This window comes from Oryctolagus cuniculus, chromosome X (assembly GCF_051225735.1).
Source record: "Oryctolagus cuniculus isolate XC-2025 breed Fujian yellow rabbit chromosome X, ASM5122573v1, whole genome shotgun sequence".
NCBI lineage: Eukaryota > Metazoa > Chordata > Mammalia > Lagomorpha > Leporidae > Oryctolagus > Oryctolagus cuniculus.
This window is the reverse complement of record NC_142888.1, coordinates 38,045,769-38,062,716: the sequence shown is the minus strand read 5'-3', so window position 1 is coordinate 38,062,716 and position 16,948 is coordinate 38,045,769. Positions and strand designations below refer to the sequence as shown.

The 16,948-nt window shown below is 50.3% G+C and overlaps 1 protein-coding gene across 2 annotated transcripts in view; it reads left to right on the top strand.

Annotated features, from left to right (window-relative positions):
* FGD1 (FYVE, RhoGEF and PH domain containing 1) overlaps positions 1-16,948 on the top strand; it is a 42,015-nt gene that overhangs the window by 16,425 nt on the left and 8,642 nt on the right. For both annotated transcript variants that reach the window (XM_008272662.5, XM_089324538.1), the window contains exons 2-12: positions 688-861; positions 1,155-1,332; positions 1,467-1,908; positions 3,167-3,256; positions 4,328-4,476; positions 6,079-6,235; positions 6,334-6,472; positions 14,901-14,959; positions 15,112-15,258; positions 15,638-15,730; positions 15,899-15,978. In XM_008272662.5, coding sequence (XP_008270884.3) covers positions 688-861; positions 1,155-1,332; positions 1,467-1,908; positions 3,167-3,256; positions 4,328-4,476; positions 6,079-6,235; positions 6,334-6,472; positions 14,901-14,959; positions 15,112-15,258; positions 15,638-15,730; positions 15,899-15,978 — 1,708 coding nt within the window. The remainder of the gene's footprint in view (positions 1-687; positions 862-1,154; positions 1,333-1,466; positions 1,909-3,166; positions 3,257-4,327; positions 4,477-6,078; positions 6,236-6,333; positions 6,473-14,900; positions 14,960-15,111; positions 15,259-15,637; positions 15,731-15,898; positions 15,979-16,948) is intronic.

Sequence of the window (16,948 nt, the reverse complement as noted above, 5' to 3'; positions counted from 1 at the left end):
CAGGTTAAGTTGCCACCTGTGATGCTAACATTCCATGTGGGCACCGGTTCAAGACCCAGCTGCTCCATTTCTGATCCAGCTCCCTGCTAATGTGCCTAAGAAAGCAGAGGAGGATGGTCCAAGTGCTTGGGTTCCTGAACCCATGTGGGAGACCCAGTTGAAGATCCAGGCTCCTGGCTTCAGCCTGGCCCAGCCCTGGTTGTTTTGGCCATTTGGGGAGTGAACCAGCGGATGGAAGATTTCTCTCTCTCTCTCTCTCTCTCTCTCTCTCTCTCTCTCTCTTTCTCTAACTCTGAATTTCAAATAAGCAAATAAATGAATATTTTGTAAAAAGAAAGAAAAAGGGAGAGGAATGGTTTATTCTCAGCACACCCCCTGCAACACACAAACTTGACCATGCTCACTCACACTCCCAGCCTGGCTAAACTCTGTAATAACACTGCCTGCTGACATGCATGGAACCAATGCCCTGATCCCAGAGAAAGCCTCTATTAATGAAAACAGGCAGCTCCAGCCCTGGGCCTGGCTCCCCAGCTGAGAGCCAGGGTCAGGACTTCCCAAAAAAGCAGTGTGCCCAGGAAAGGGGCTCAGAGAAACCCAACACCGCAGACACCTGCTCAGATAGGTAACTCCCCTGTCCCCCTTGGGTAAAGTCAATTGCTTCACACCTACTTTCTCTTTCTAAAGGGCTACACCAGGGAAACCGGATCCTGGTTAAAAGTTTGTCCCTTGACCCTGGCCAGAGCCTTGAGCCTCATCCCGAAGGCCCCCAGCGGCTTCGCTCAGACCCAGGCCCCCCCACTGAGTCTCCCAGCCAGCGTCCTTCGCCACTGAAGCGGGCACCAGGCCCAAAGCCACAGGGTAAGTGTTTCCAGAAAGGAACAGAGAAATGGACTAGAGGAAGGGAGAAGGTTAGCCAGTGGCGGGAGAGGGCTTATTAGGATGGGGTTGGGGCGGGGGGAGCACCATGATCTCTGGGGCATGGCTGTCTACCCAGGGCTTGAGAGCTGTGGCCTGGGGTCACGTGTGTATACTCGCATCTTACCTCAGATCTACACTGCGCCCACTTCAGGGTGGTGTAGCCTGGCCATGACAGCCACTTGCAAGGCCAACTCATGAGTTCTCCCTGCTCTCTCTTTCCCATTCGTCTCCAGTGCCCCCAAAGCCCAGCTACCTGCAGATGCCCCGGATGCCCCCTCCACCTGAGCCCATCCCCCCTCCACCATCACGTCCGCTGCCTGCAGACCCCCGAGTGGCAAAGGGCCTGGCCCCCAGAGTGGAGGCCAGCCCGAGTTCTGCAGCAGTATCCTCACTCATTGAGAAGTTTGAAAGGTGAGTCTGGTCCCTGGGGGGCCCTGGGGGCAGGGCGGGCCTGGGACAGGAAGGGATAGTAGTTGTAGGAGAGGCCTCTCAGTCAAGCTCATAGCTCATACCCTGCCTCCATGTGTGTCCGCCACCCACCTCAGAGAGCCTGTGATTGTCGCCTCGGATAGGCCAGCCCCTGGCCCCTGCCCAGGTCCCCCAGAGCCAGCCATGTTGCCACAGCCACCCCCGCAGCCACCAGTGCCCCAGCTCCCTGAGGGTGAGGCCTCCCGCTGCCTGTTCCTGCTGGCTCCTGGGCCCCGGGATGGTGAGAAGGTGCCCAACCGGGACAGCGGCATTGACAGCATCAGCTCGCCATCCAACAGCGAAGAGACCTGCTTCGTCAGTGATGACGGGCCCCCCAGCCACAGCCTCTGCCCCGGGCCCCCTGCCCTGGCCAGTGTGCCTGTTGCTTTGGCCGACCCCCACCGGCCTGGCTCCCAGGAGGTTGACAGTGACCTGGAGGAGGAGGACGACGAGGAGGAGGATGAGGAGAAGGACAGAGAAATCCCAGTGCCCCCGCTGGAGAGACAGGAGTCTGTGGAGGTACTGACCTATGTTCACCGAGAGGCAGGACCCTTTGGAGAAACCAGGAGACGGGCTTTTATGCTTGGTTCTTCCCCTAGCTCAGTAGTTCTCCAAACAGGGACATCATTGCCATTTTGAATGTTTAGCGTCCCTGGTCCTTCCGGTACTAAATACCAGTCATGAAGCCCTGGTCATTGTGACTACCAAAGCCGCCTTGTACGGTTCCACATGCCAACTAGGAAGGTTGGTCTCCTTTCATCACAGAGCCACTAGCTGGACCTCAGTTTTGCCATCTTCAAGATGGGCATCCTAGTTGGGGGGCCTTTACAGTCCTATTCCAGGTGGAAAATCCTAGGACTCAGCAGCTGTGTAGGGCAAGTCTCTTCTGTCTCTGCTCTGCCACCACAAGCCTCAGTTTCCTTATTTGTAAAGTGGGAAGTCACATCCAGAGAGCCTTCCTGACAGCTGGAGGAGGGGCACGAGAGCAAGAGCTCCCCAGGGACCTGAGGCTATGGCAATGAAGGCTTCTGGCGGCAGGGACCGCTTTTTGCACCCCGGCAGCCCAGGATTTCTTCAAAAGGCACCTGTGCACCTGAGTTAGGTCTCTGCCAGGACCAAGCTCAAGTGTGAGGGCTAAAGCCAGGGACTGCTGGGATGGCAGCTACTGAGCAAATAGATGTCTAATGAGTAGGAAGCTGGGCCAACAGGCAGTGAGTTTTCTATAATTTTATCCTTTTGTATTTTTCTCACACCCCAGGTGCACAGCAAGCTTGTGCTGACAGTGAACTGAGTGGGTGAATAAATAAGTAACATTCATAGACTACTTGGTCTGTAGTCTGCTATATGGTTTTTTTTTATGTATGAAATCATTTAATAGTCTCCATTTCAATTGGACTTGGATGCTGTTATTATCTATATTTATAGCTGAAAAATCTGAAACACAGAGAGTAGTTAAACAACTTATGCGAGCTAGTGAACAGCAGAGCTAGGATTTGAACCCAGGAAGTCTGATGGCTCTGCCCACTTGCCCTGCACTATGCTGAAGGAATGGAAAGAGCAGATGCGTGGGTGAACGAGTGTCTGGGGGATGGAGTGCATGCCTTCTGGGTTGAGAGCGGGGCTGTACGATAGGCTGAGGAGTCTGGGGTGAGGGTGAGGCTGTTGGGGTGACTTTAGGCTTAGAGTAGCGTGTGAGCTATTCGGAGACTCCTGAGGACTTGAGTGAGGGTTCTGGGAGAGGCTGTTGCATCCAGGGGGCATCTTTCCCCCTTTCCAGTTGACTGTGCAGCAGAAGGTATTCCACATTGCCAATGAGCTCCTGCAAACGGAGAAAGCCTACGTCTCCCGGCTCCATCTCCTGGATCAGGTGAGTGGTCCCAGGGCCCCAGGACTATGTAGGTGGGTTCCAAGGAGGAAGCGAAGGGGCCTGAGACCAGCTCCACCTCTGGGGCCAGAATCTAGAGGTAGTAAGCCCCCTCTCTGACCTTGAAGCCAACTTGTCCATGAAAGATAACTCTATGACCCCAAAGTTGGTCCTTGTAGCAACCCTCATGCTTAATCCTGGGAAGTTACACCAGCACTCACTGAGACTCTGACACTAATGCTCACTATGACCCATATCCTCTGTTTACCCCTGGCTGTGGACTTAATCCTAACTCTGTCCCTATTCCTCATCCTCAAACCAGTAGAATCTCCGAGGGTAGGGATTCTATTTTTTTTTAAGATTTATTTATGTATATGAAAGTCAGAGTTGCACAGAGAGAGGAAGAGAGGCAGAGAGAGAGAGAGAGAGAGAAAGTCTTCTATCCTCTGGTTCACTCCTCAATTGGCTGCAGTGGCCAGAGCTATGCCGATCTGAAGCCAAGAGCCAGGAGCTTCTTCTGGATCTCCCACACAGGTGCAGGGGCCCAAGGACTTGGGCCATCCTCTACTGCTTTCCCAGACCATAGCAGAAAGTTGGATCGGAAGTGGAGCAGCCGGGACTCAAACTGGCGCCCATATGGGATGCTAGCAGTGCAGGCAGTGGCTTTACCCGCTATGCCGCAGTACCAGCCCTGGATAGGGATTCTTGTCTGTTTTGTTCACCGATCTACCCCAGCCTCTGGGACAATACCTGACACAGTGTAAACACTCACAAATATGGTTTAATGAATGGATCTAATTATAACGTTCTCTCTGACCTTGAATCAATTTCTGACCTTGACCATGATCCTGAATTCTCATTCCAATGCCTAATTGCAGGTCCCACCTTGACAACCTGATCTCCAACCTCATATATAACCTTAATTCCATTCCCTCCCTCCTCAGTCTCAACACCAGTGCCAATCCCAAAGCTCCACACAACTGCCCACAAGTACTATCCCCACTGGCAAGCTGTCTGTTCCCCAGCCAAGTCCCAGAACCAGCTGGGCTGAGCATTCCTGTCCTACCCCCACAGGTGTTCTGTGCCCGGCTGCTGGAAGAAGCTCGGAACCGCAGCTCCTTCCCTGCTGACGTTGTCCATGGCATCTTCTCCAACATCTGCTCCATCTATTGCTTCCACCAGCAGTTCCTGCTGCCTGAGCTAGAGAAGCGCATGGAAGAATGGTGAGAGGCTCCCCACCAGGCTGCCCACTTGCCTGCCCAGGCCAAGCCCAGAAGTGTACACAAGAGTTCGTGCTGCTTGCCACCTCCTATTACTTTCACAGAAAGAACCAGGCCCAAGGTTCTTTAGGCCTTCCAATCTAATGCAAAACACACACGAAGACTCAGAAAATTACAGCAATAGCAGAGCCCTTCAGAGTTTGAGGTTAGGAACCAAATTAGCTGCATTCAAATTCTGACTCTGCCACTTGCTGACTTTCTGAAGTTGCTATGCCTCGGTTTCCTCGTCTGTATGATGGGCATGATCAAAATAAGAATAACCTATCTTGAAGGCTTGTAAGAATGAAGTGAATACTCTGGTTTCTCTTCAGATCATATAAATCTTTCACCTTTTACTAAAAAAAAAAAAAAAGAATGAAGTGAGTTGATACATAGAGAGCTCAGAACAGCACCCAGGATATAATAAGGACTCAGTCAATGCGAGCTGCTGTCATTTGTGTCAGTGCTATGATGCAGGTGAGAATGGGAGGCCATGGAAATCCAGACACAGGGAGCAAGGTGAGCTGGGGGCTTTGGGAAAGATTCAGGGAGGAGGTAATGCCTGAGCTGAGTGCTGAGGAAGAAGACTGTCTTTCCAATCTAGCCATTAGTGTCTGCATCACTTGCTAGAATGGTCTTTGTTTGTTTGTTTGTTTTAAGATTTATTTGCTTATTTGAAAGTCAGAATTAACAGAGAGAGAGAGAATCTTCGTTCTGCTAGTTCACTCCCCAAATGGCTATAACAGCCAGGCCTGGGCCAGGCTGAAGCCAGGAGCCCAGAGCTTCTTCCAGGTCTCCCATGTGGGTATAGGGGCCATCCTCCACTGCCTTCCTAGGTGCATTAGAGGGAGCTGGATTGGAAGTGGGACAGCTGGAACTCAAACCGGTGCCCAGTTTGTGGGATGCTGGTGCTGCAGATGGCAGCTCAACCTGCTGAGCCAAAGCACCAGCCCCTGGAATGGTCTTTCTAAACAACAATCAGACCATGGCACTCTCTGCTTAAAATTGGTTCCACATTGCCCACACCCGCAGGGTAAAGTGTGTTCCCCTCCCTAGACTCTGACCACGGAGGGCTGGCGTGAAGCCTGGTTTCTATATTCCCTCTCCCAGCCTGTGACCCCCGAGGGTGTGCACCAGGTCTAGTTTCTTTGTCTCCCACCTCAGACTATGACCAGGCCTGGTCACTTTACTTCCAAGACTGTGACCTTCTCAGGGGCAGAACTGGGTGTGATGCGTTTCTGTGTCCCAATCATCACCTGGCACAACACTGGGCACAGATCAATAATCAATGTTTGAAGCTGCCCTTGAAGTAAGGTCTAGGATGCGTCATTCCTGGTGCTTAGGAGGGCAGAGTTGGGGCAAGTTGTGTCCTAGGCCATGGGCTAAGGTCAACCTGAGCTTCTTGGCTCAATTGACCTGTAACTAAGCACCGTTTCCAAAGGAGCAGACTGATTGAGAAGTGGGTTTCCAGGACTGAGATGAGTGCAGTCTGCCTGGGGCTGGAGACCTACTAGGGGAGGATTCTGGAAGGTAAGGTTCAGGCAGATCATATGAGCTTGTACCCAGGGACCGCTACCCACGCATTGGGGACATCCTGCAGAAGCTAGCGCCCTTCCTCAAGATGTATGGCGAGTATGTGAAGAACTTTGACCGGGCCGTGGAGCTGGTGAACACCTGGACAGAACGCTCCACCCAGTTTAAAGTCATCATCCATGAGGTGCAGGTAAGTTGGATGGCGCAGCCTGGGAGAGGAGCAATCTGTGGGGACGTAGGGCAGGCTCTGCAGCCAGACCTGAGCTCTTTTGCTTCCACTTTCCATAGAAGGAGGAAGCCTGTGGCAACCTGACGTTGCAGCATCACATGCTGGAGCCTGTGCAGCGCATCCCCCGCTATGAGCTGCTTCTCAAGGACTATCTATTAAAGCTGCCCCATGGCTCCCCGGACAGCAAGGATGCCCAAAGTAAGTGTGCACACCTAGGCCCTGCCCTGCTCCTCAACACAGATAGCCCTAAGCCAGACCTCTGGAGCAGGTCTTTGTGTGTGTGTGTGTGTGTGTGTATGCGTGTATTTTTTTTTATCTGAGAAGTAGACAGATCCCATATGCTTGTTCATTCCCCATATATTTGCAATGGCTGGGTCTGGACCGGGCTAGGCCAAATCAGAGATCCAGGAACCCAATCTAGGTCTCCCACATGGGTGGCAGAGACTTAATTACTTGAGCCATCACCACTGCCTGCCAGAGTGTGTCTTTGCAAGAAGCTGGAGTCAGGAGCTAGAATCAGGTACTCTGATGTGGGACATGGACATCTCAAATGACCTGTTTAACTGCTAGTCACCACTGCCCCTCCCCACCACTGCCCTGCTATGCCCTGGGCCTCAAATCTTAATTCAGAGTCAGCCTTCCCTTACGTTATCACATACATGGTTGAGATCCTAGGATGGGCTCCACAAACTAGAAGGTCTAATGTTGAAGTTCTGATGTGAGACTGCAGGGTGAAGCTCCAGGCTGAGGACTCTGTCTGACTTACCCAGAGAGAACATTCAGAAGTAGAGCCCGGTGTGAACTTCCCAACTGGAAATTTTGAGTGTAAGGGGCATACCATGAATGGTCACCTAAAGGGAGCTACCCGTTTCCTAGGCCAAGACCTTAAGGCCAAGCCCCAGACTCATCCCCAAGTGAAGTTGTACCAATTGGGAAATGAAACTCAGTGTGAACCCTCAGGGACTGAGCCAGCAGGATGAGAGCCCACACTGGCCCTCCTTACTGAGTCTCCATGGCTAAGCCCCCCAGAAAGAGCCCTCTCTCATCAAGCTCCTGATCTTTCAGCCTGCACAGAGTTCCACTCCATGTACACCAATCACTACCCTGAACAAACCTTCCTCAAAGAACCTCATGTCTGATCAGAGCCATGCAGAATCACCACTCCACAACTAACTGGACCCCATATTTTCTTTTTTTTTAAAAGATTTATTTATTTGAAAGTCAGAGTTACACAGAGAGAGAAGGAAAGGCAGAGAGACAGAGAGAGGTCTTCCGTCCGCTGGTTCACTCCCCAGATGGCCACAATGGCCGGAGCTGCGTCAATCTGAAGCCAGGAGCCAGGAGCTTCCTCCGGCTCTCTCACGTGGGTGCAGGAGCCCAAGGACTTGGGCCGTCTTCTACTGCTTTCCCAGGCCATAGCAGAGAGCTGGGTCAGAAGTGGAGCAGCCAGGATACAAACTGGTGCCCATATGGGATGCCGGCACTGCAGGCTTTACTGGCTACACCACAGTGCTGGCCCCTGGATCCCATATTTTCTACTTTTCAGATTCGAATCTCTAGGATGAGATATCTCCTCCTCAGACTGAGTCTTTACCCATTGAGCCACCAGAAAAATATTTTCTTTTGACTCTTCCCATATCAGACCACTCCCATAGGGTCACATCCCATATGGAGCCCCCCCACCAGCGTCTACCCCACTTTCTCTTTCTCAGACTTCTGTTTGCACTTATTCGTTAACTTACCAGCTACCTACTTAGCACTTCCATGTTCTGGGGATTGTTCTAGAGACTGGAGATAGAAAGGTGAACAGAACAGAACAGAGCAGGTCCTTGATCTCAGGCAACAAACCTTTTAGTCGGAGAAAGAGACAGCAAACAAAAGTAACAGATACACAGGAGAAAATTAGGTACTAAGTACACTCTCGAGAATTAAAAAGGGGGTAATGTGACAGTGACTGGGGAACCCCCTTTAGATTTGGTGACCCCTCTGAATAGAAGACATGGGAGTCAAGCCCTGAACAGCAAGAAGAAAGTAAGCACCAATTAGGAAGAGCATGTTCCAGGCCAAGGCAACAACTGGAATAGAATCCCCCAAGGAAGGGAGGAGGTTGAGGGGTTTGGGGGGAGGAGGTGGCCAGCTTGTGTATCAGTGACCAACAAGGGAGCCAGTATGATCCAGACATGACAAGTGAGGGTAGAATGATCAAAGACATTTGAGATGAACAAGACTTTGAAGACTAAGATAAGGAGATGGATTTTAGTCTGAGTGTGGTAGGTAGCCAGGGGAAGATTCCAGTATGGGTTACCCGGGAGCCACAGCAGGGGCCAAGGGATAAGTTACAAGGTTTTTGCAGTAATCTAAGTGAGAAATGTTGGCTTGGGTGAGGCTAGTAGCAGTGAAAGTGGTGAGAAGTGGTTAGATTGAAGGTATATTATATTTGGAAGTAGCACCGAAAGGCTTGAGATACAGTGGATGCAGGAGCTTGGGAAGAAAAGTCAAGAATGACTTGCTGCTTTTTGGATGGTTCCTAAGATGAGTTCAAGAGTTTTATTTCAGATATGTTCAAACTAAGCTGCCAGTTGGGCAGTTAGATGAATCTAGAATGCCAGGAGGAGACATTTGGTTAACACTGGCACATAGATAGTAATCAAGCCTTGGAGCTGGACAAGACCACCAAAGGGAGGGAGTGTGAATGGAGGAGAACAATGACCAAGAAGGTGGACTCACCGAAGGAGACTTAGAAGGAGTAGCTCTAAAGGGAGAGGAGCATCAGGAAATCATAAGGTCCTGGAAGTACAAGAAAGGCAAGCAGGCAGTTGTAGCTGCTGCTGCGTCTGCTTCCCAAACTCAGCACCGTCCACTTCACTAGATGGAACACTTCGCTCCCAAGCCTGACCTTCCAGAAAGAGCTAGAACCCTAAGAAGTTTCATGGCTGAGCTCCACAGAGAGACATCTACAGAGTGAATCAGTACCTCCTTCCTCCCCCTGCTGAGGTGCCAGGATGAGCTACATAACCCAAACCTCTAGAAAGAGCCCTCTAGACTGATTCCGTGGCGTGAGCCTCATGAACTGCTATCTGCAACCTCAGCCCTCAGGCAAGTCCAGTCTGAGTCCCAGTTAGAGATCCCCACACCATTTTCTCAAACCAAAATGCCCAGACCGGGCTTCAAGGATGTTGTGCCCGCCATGAGCCCTCAGAGTGGATTTCCAGTCATAGCTGTCTGCCTGAGGCCCCAGAATGAGTCCTCCAAAGGAACATCCCAAGGTCATCTCCCTGGCCACCTTTCTGTACACAGGTATTGCCCAAATGAGCACCCTAGATTAGTCTACTTACTACCCCTCAGACCTAAACCTGCAGCCTTAGCCAAAAGCCTGACTCTCCCGGTCCATCCCACAGACTAGATTACCAGAGCTCCCAGTGTAAACCCCAAAGGGATCCCTAACATTGAGCAGCCCACCCTGAGCTCCAGAGCTTCCAGTCTGTTCTCCCTAGCCCAAGTGCCCAGACTAAACACCCTGTATTCCATCCACCACATTGAGTGTCCTTTGCCAAGCCCTCAGACTAATGCCCTAAGACTGTCCCCCAAAATGAAATCACCCAGGCTAAGCACCTAGTCTAATTTTCTAAGCCTCAACTCCCAGACTGAGCCCCCTATTTTCTGTCTCCCAGACTTGGCTTCAGGGATTGAGATTCCCAGGCTGAGTCCAGCAGACTGGCAGGTCTCCAAACTGGCCCTACAGAAGGCCATCTCCCTGCCTTATCGAGTCATCACATTTTATACCTGCCCGGCTGGGATCCCCACGAAGGCGCCTCCCATCTCAATGCTACACTCAGAGCCCCACAGACTCACACGTTGTATGCTGTGTTTCCAGGGCCCAGTGCTGTGGTTTTATTTCTGCACTGGATCCCTTGCGTGGCATTCCTAGATAGAAAACCCCCAAATGAGTTCCCTGGATTGGATTCCAGTGTAAGCTTCTTAGACTGGGACTCGGGTTGGATCCTTTTATCAACTCTGCATGAAGCTTCTCAGTCTTACTTACCTCATAGGGTTGGTTTGAGGTGAAGTGAGATACTCTGGGTCAAGCTTTTAGCACACGCCTGGTGCATGGTAAAGGCTCAATAAAGGTTGCTTTTTATTACCGAATACCCTGGCTGACGCTCTGTAGGCTGACTCCCTGAAAATCAGCCCCCAGATGAAGTTTATCACAGTTAATTTCCTGAGTTTTCTTTTATGTAGCAATATTCTACTTATTTTTTGCAATCACATTTTTAATTTACATTAAAGGTTTAATGGCTCTGCTAAATAAAGAGTTCAATAAACAGTAGAAAGACTACAGTCTAGCAGGAAAATAGGCAAGGGCTGCAAAAAATAATCAAATAAAAAAAGCTCAACTTCACTCATAAAGTCGATTTTAAAATGGTTTAAAACCATTAAAAACTATAGTAGTATATAATTCCTATCAATCTGACAAAGATTTAAAACAAAGTTTGATGAGATACCGTATTTACAGCAAAACTGATACACACAGGCATTTCTTTTTTGTTGTTTTAGTTCCCATATAAGGAAGTTAACTTCCTGTTTTATATCAATCCCAACCCTATGTGAGCCCCCAGAATAAACCTCAGAGCTTGAGCTTGGGCAACCAAGCTCCCCACATTGAGCCCAAAGATGAAACCCCCAGAAAGAACTTCCCCACATGGTTTTCTGCTCAGCTGAGCTCCCTTTTTTTTTTAAGATTTATTTGTTTATTTCAAAGGCAGAGTTACAGAGAGAGAGGAAGAGATAGAGAGAGAGGTCTTCCATCCTCTGGTTTACTCCTCTAATGGCCACAACGGCCAGAGCTGGGCTCAGCCGAAGCTAGGAGCTTCTTCTGCGTCTCCTGTGTGGGTACAGGGGCCCAAGGATTTGGGCCATCTTCTACTGCTTTCCCAGGTGCACTATCAGGGAGCCAGCTAGAAGTGAAGCAGCCAGGACTCGAATCAGCACCCATATGGGATGTCGGCACTGCAGGTGGTGGCTTTACCCGCTACATCACAACACCACCCCCACATTTTCTCTAAGATTTAACTTTTTAATTTATTTGAAAAGTAGAGTTACAGAGATAAGAGGAGAGAGAGAGAGAGAGAGAGAGAGAGAGAGATATTGTCCATCTGCTGCTTCAGTCCCCAAATGGCCACAATGGCTGGGGGTGGGCCAGGCCGAAGCCAGGAGCCAAGAGCTTCTTTTGGGTCTCCCATGTGGGTGCAGTAGCCCAAGCACTTGGGCCATCTTCCACTGCTTTCCTAGGCACATTATCAGGGAGCTGGTACAGAAGCGGAGCAGCTGAGACTCGAACTGGCACCCATATGGGATGCTGGCATCACAGGTAGAGGCTTAACCTACTATGCCACAATGCCAGCCCCTGAGCTCTCTATTTTTTTGCCCGAGACTGAAATCCCAAGGCTGAGCCCCAGAAAGTTCCTTCCAGTCTGAGTTCCACTGCATCATCTCTCTGGTTCCCCAGACTAACTCACCTACACTTTTCTGTATCCCAGTCTGAACTGCAGAGGCTGGCTACTAGATTTAACTCTCCAAACCAGCTAGCTAGAACTCCTGGCCTCCGCTGACCACACTGAGCCCAAAACTGAACTCCAGCCAAGATCCTAAACTATTGAGTCCAGACCAAGCCCCAGTAAAGGCTTCCAGACCAAGCTCCCTGAAGTGCACTCCCTGGCCTGAACTTCCAAGTAAAATTCTGGGCTAACATCTCCACATTGAACCCCGGAGCCTGCCCACACTGGACTGGAAATGCCAGTCTCTGCCACACATGAGACATCTGCAGAAAGAGCTCCCTGTAGGAAAACCTCCAGTCTGAGCCCAGCAGCCTGTTCAGGCCTGAGCTTGTGTGCCTACAGCTTGCCAAAATTGTCCTGTCCCCTTCCCTAGGCAGTCTCTACCTCCACCACCTAGCCTACCTCCTGCCCTGGGTAGGAGAAATGCAAAATGCTTAGGAGATCAGCCCCAGGTAGACAACCTAGGCAGCCGCCTTTTCTCTGAGCCTTGTTTTCCTTATTGGACAAGTGGGGCATAGTGATTTATAGAAAGTGCTGGAAAAAAAAAACAACCCTGGACAGGGTAATGGGACTATGGCCCTGACCAGTGGAACAGAAGGGAGGAAGGGGGAATGTAGGAACCCAGACAGAGACTTGGCCCAGCCTGGGAACTCAGAGCAGCCTTACTGGGAGAGGTGAGCTAAATCCAGAAAACCGAGTGGCACTTGGCCAGATGAAACAAGACAGGGCATGCTTAGGGTGGTGCACATGGAGGAAGCTGGAATGGTCAGCAGAAGCCAGATCACCAAGGACTTCCCATGAAAAGCCTGAGTCTTTACCCTGCAGGCAAAGGGGAGGGAGCCATTGACCGATCTGAGCAGACGCAGTAAGCTGTGTGTGAGAAAAAAGTGCCTTCTGGTAGCGAGGCTGTAGGAGGGTTCGCAGATTGAAGCCCGGTGACTGAAAGGCATGTGGAGGCCTGAGCTGAGCCAAGGGCCCATAGATCCTGTTGAGGACCAAAACTTGGTCACGCGGAGAGCCTCCTAGGAAAACGAGACTTGGTTTGCCAGCCATCTGAACCCTCTTCAGAAGTACCTGTGCTTCTCCAAGACAGGTATCTTCTGCGTGGGGCAATCCAACATGTAGAATGGGGTGCAGTGAGGCTGTGACAAGGCCTTAAGCAGTGGCAGGGTTTACTAGCGTGTGCAGATCCTAGAGGACTGCTTTCACTTTTTCTTGATGATACCTGGTCACTATGAGAAATAGGGAAATTATAGGGGGGAAAAAAGGAGCAGGGGGAAAAGAAATACTATCTGTGATCTGAATCCCCAAAGAATAGGCAGAAGGAACATACAAGGATACTTCGAAAAGTTCATGGAGGGGCAGGCATTTGGCACAGTGTAAAGATGACACTTGGGACACCTTCATTCCACATCAGACTGCCTGGTTTGGGTCCCAGCACCTCCGCTTGTGATCCAGCTTCCTGCTAACATGCACCCTAGGAGGCAGCAGGTGATGGCACAAGCACATGGGCACCTGCCACCCACATGGTAGACCCAGATGGAGTTTCAGGCACCTGGCTTGAGCCTACTCCACCTCTGGCTGATGGGGGCATTTGGGGAATGAACCAGCAGCTCTCTGCTATGGCCTGGGAAAGCAGTAGAAGATGGCCCAAGTCCTTGGGCCCCTGCACCCACATGGGAGACCCAGAAGAAGCTCCTGGCTTCGGATCAACGCAGCTCTGGCCATTGCAGCCATCTGGGGAGTGAACCAGCGGATGGAAGACCTCTCTCTCTCTCTCTGCCTCTCCTCTCTCTATGCAACTCTGACTTTCAAATAAATAAATAAATCTTTAAATTTATTTTTAAATTTATCTTGAGAAACAGAGACCATCTCTTTGGTTTTTTAAAAAGATTTATTCATTTATTTGAAAGGCAGAGTAACAGGCAGAGAGAGAGAGTATGTGTTTTCCATCTGCTGGTTCACTCCTCAAATGGCAGCAAGGGCCAGAGCTGTGCTAATCTGAAGCCAGAGCCAGGAGCTTCTTCCGGGTCTCCCACGTAGGTGCAGGGGCCCAAGCACTTGGGCCATCTTCTACTGCTTTTCCAGGCCATAGCAGAGAGCTGGATCGGAAGTGGAGCAGCTGGGACTCGAACCAGCGCCCATATGGGATGATGGCACTGCAGGCGGCAGCTTTACCCGTTATGCCACAGCATCGGCCCCTCTGTTTCTTTATATGACTTTTTTAGATTATACAAAGGTCTTCAAAAAGTTCATGGAAAATTTGTGTTATGGGAAAACTGCATGGATTTCAATTGTTTTTGCACCAAAATAAACTTACCTTCCAATTCCACTTTCTGTGAATGTCTTAAAAAGTTTATTTACTTGAAAGTCAGAGAGACGTGTAGAGAGAGATCAGCCATCTAACTGGTTTAACTCCTTAAATGCCCACAACAGCCAGGGCTGGGCCAGAGCAAAGCTAGGAGCCTGGAATTCAATCCAGCACTCTCTCGTTGAGTGGCAGGGACTCCAGTACCTGAACCATCACCTGCTGCCTCTCAGGCTACACATTAGCAGGAAGCTGGAACCAGAGTCTGGACTTGAATCAGGGTACTCCAGTATGGCTATGGTTGTCCCAAGTGGCATCTTAACTGCTGCACCAAACACCTGCCCCTCTATGATTTTTTTGAAGTACCCTCATAAAAGTAATAGATATTTTTATCAAATCATAGAAAATACAGAAAAATCTGAAGAAGACCCTAAAGCCACCACCCAGAGCCAATTTGTTAAACATGGGTGTGTCTCCTTCCGGTTATGTATGTAACTCTTGTTACTGTTGATGATAATAATGATCTTGGCAAGTTTGCATTTTACTGGCTGCCAGCTAGCCTAGGTACTGTGATTCTGCTCGTGTGCCATTGAGGTAGTTTCTGACTTTCAATGATGTTGCTATGGACACACTTGAGGCTGGCACTTTCTGAGCTGGGGAGAGCGTGGTGAGGCCAGGAGGAGGTTTGCAGGGAGGAAAGAAGCCCCCCAGGAGCCTCACCTCGTCTCCTCCCCCCTCTGACCTCACTTCTCTTTGCTCATAGAGTCTCTGGAGCTGATAGCCACAGCAGCAGAGCACTCTAATGCTGCCATCCGCAAAATGGTGAGTGGCCCTTCTTGCCCCTCCCCTTCCTTGGCCCCCCACCTGTGGCATCTCTGTCCAAGGGTGAGAAGCTTGCAACTTGGGGGTGGGGTGCATATGGGGGGCAGTTGGCAATCCCAAGCCTTGCCTTTTGCTCACTGTCTTCCTGCCAGGAGCGAATGCACAAGCTGCTGAAGGTATATGAGCTGCTAGGGGGTGAAGAGGACATTGTCAGCCCCACCAAAGAGCTCATAAAAGAAGGCCACATCCTTAAGCTTTCAGCAAAGAATGGGACCACTCAAGACCGATACCTCATACTCGTAAGTGCCAGGTGTGGGGTTGCAAGTGGCTCATGCCCTCATGCACATTGACCTGGTACTCACTCACCTGCACCTCCATTCTTTCCTCTAGTAACGCATTGTATTTTCACTAACTGCACCTAGTGTTATTTTTCTTTTTTTGCCTCAGCTGGCATAACTAAGCATTAGAGAGAAGTGACTAAGCCCAAGGTCACCCACTAGGAGGTAACTCCCATGCCCAGACCCTTTCCTTGCAACCCCTGTGCCCACTCTGGGCTTTTCTCCACCGATTGCCTGGAGTCCTCAGCAGTAAAGCTTGAGGAGTCCTGTGAGGGTAGGGAGCCAGGCCACATCTCCACTAGGTCCTCGCCACATCCAGCCCAACCCTTTCTCTTCCTAGTTCAACGACCGCCTCCTTTACTGCGTGCCCAGGCTGCGGCTCCTCGGCCAGAAGTTTAGCGTGCGGGCACGCATTGATGTAGATGGCATGGAGGTGAGCACCAGGAGGTGGGAAATGGGAACCTGGAGGGGGGCACTAGTGTCGGGAGCAATACAGACATGGCTGGCTTTGACCCCAAGTCTGTACGTGCATGTGTGCAAAGGGCTGAGGGCCCTGGGGAGCTCAGTAGGCCTCAGCACACCCCTTTCTCTCTGCAATCAGCTAAAGGAGAGCTCCAACCTCAATCTGCCTCGGACCTTCCTGGTGTCAGGAAAGCAGCGCTCCCTGGAGCTCCAGGCCAGGTACCTGTCCTTGCCCATGCTCTCCCTGCAGCCCCCTCTGTCCTGCAGATATTCCAAGTCCACAGATTGTTCCAGAGAAAGAGCGGGCAACTTTCCCCCAAGACACAGGCTTGCTCTTCCGCAGTGAGGGTGATCCCAAGGGCTAGATACCATTCGGAGCTGGGTGAGTACTTCCTGGTGTGGGGAAAGGCAGCACCCCTGCCCCGAGAGCCTTTTGGAGAATGAAGCAGCTCCCCTGGACTAAAACAAGAATTTCTTCCGGTGGGTTTTGTTAGAGGAGAGGGAATAAATTCATAGTTTATTGTGGGGCCAGAGATTTAAGACAAGTAGCAAGCAGAAAATGTGGTTTGGGGAAAACAGCCCTTAAAGACGTTGTGGGATAGTAGGGAAACTGGACATGGACTGCTCACTGGATATTTGGGGGAATTACTGCTGCCTTTCCTAGATGTGGTAGCATGTGGTGGTTAGATAATGGCCTTTTATTTTCTTCATCAATGCGTGCTGAGGATGTACTGCTATGATGTCTATAATTTACCTTAAATGATTCATCATCCAAAAAATACACATTTACACACACACACCCACACACACCCACACATTTATCAGCAAAGGTGCTTCAAAAAGCTCCTGGAAAATGGAATTAAAGGAAAAGTTTATTTTGGCACAAGAAAACTGGAATCCCTGTACTTCTGCCTAGTGGTTTTTAATACACTTTTTGAAGACATGCTTACATATATATACATGGAGTAAATATGCTAAAATATATTTTTTAATTTGCATGTATTTAGTGAGAATAGATGTGCTATACTTAGGCTATCCTGCCCACTTTTTGGTATGCTTGAAATTTTTCAGAATAAAAACTTTAAAATAAGTCGGCGCCGCGGCTCAATAGGCTAATCCTCCGCCTGCGACGCCGGAACACCGGGTTCTAGTCCCTGTCGGGGCGCCAGATTCTGTCCCGGTTGCTCCT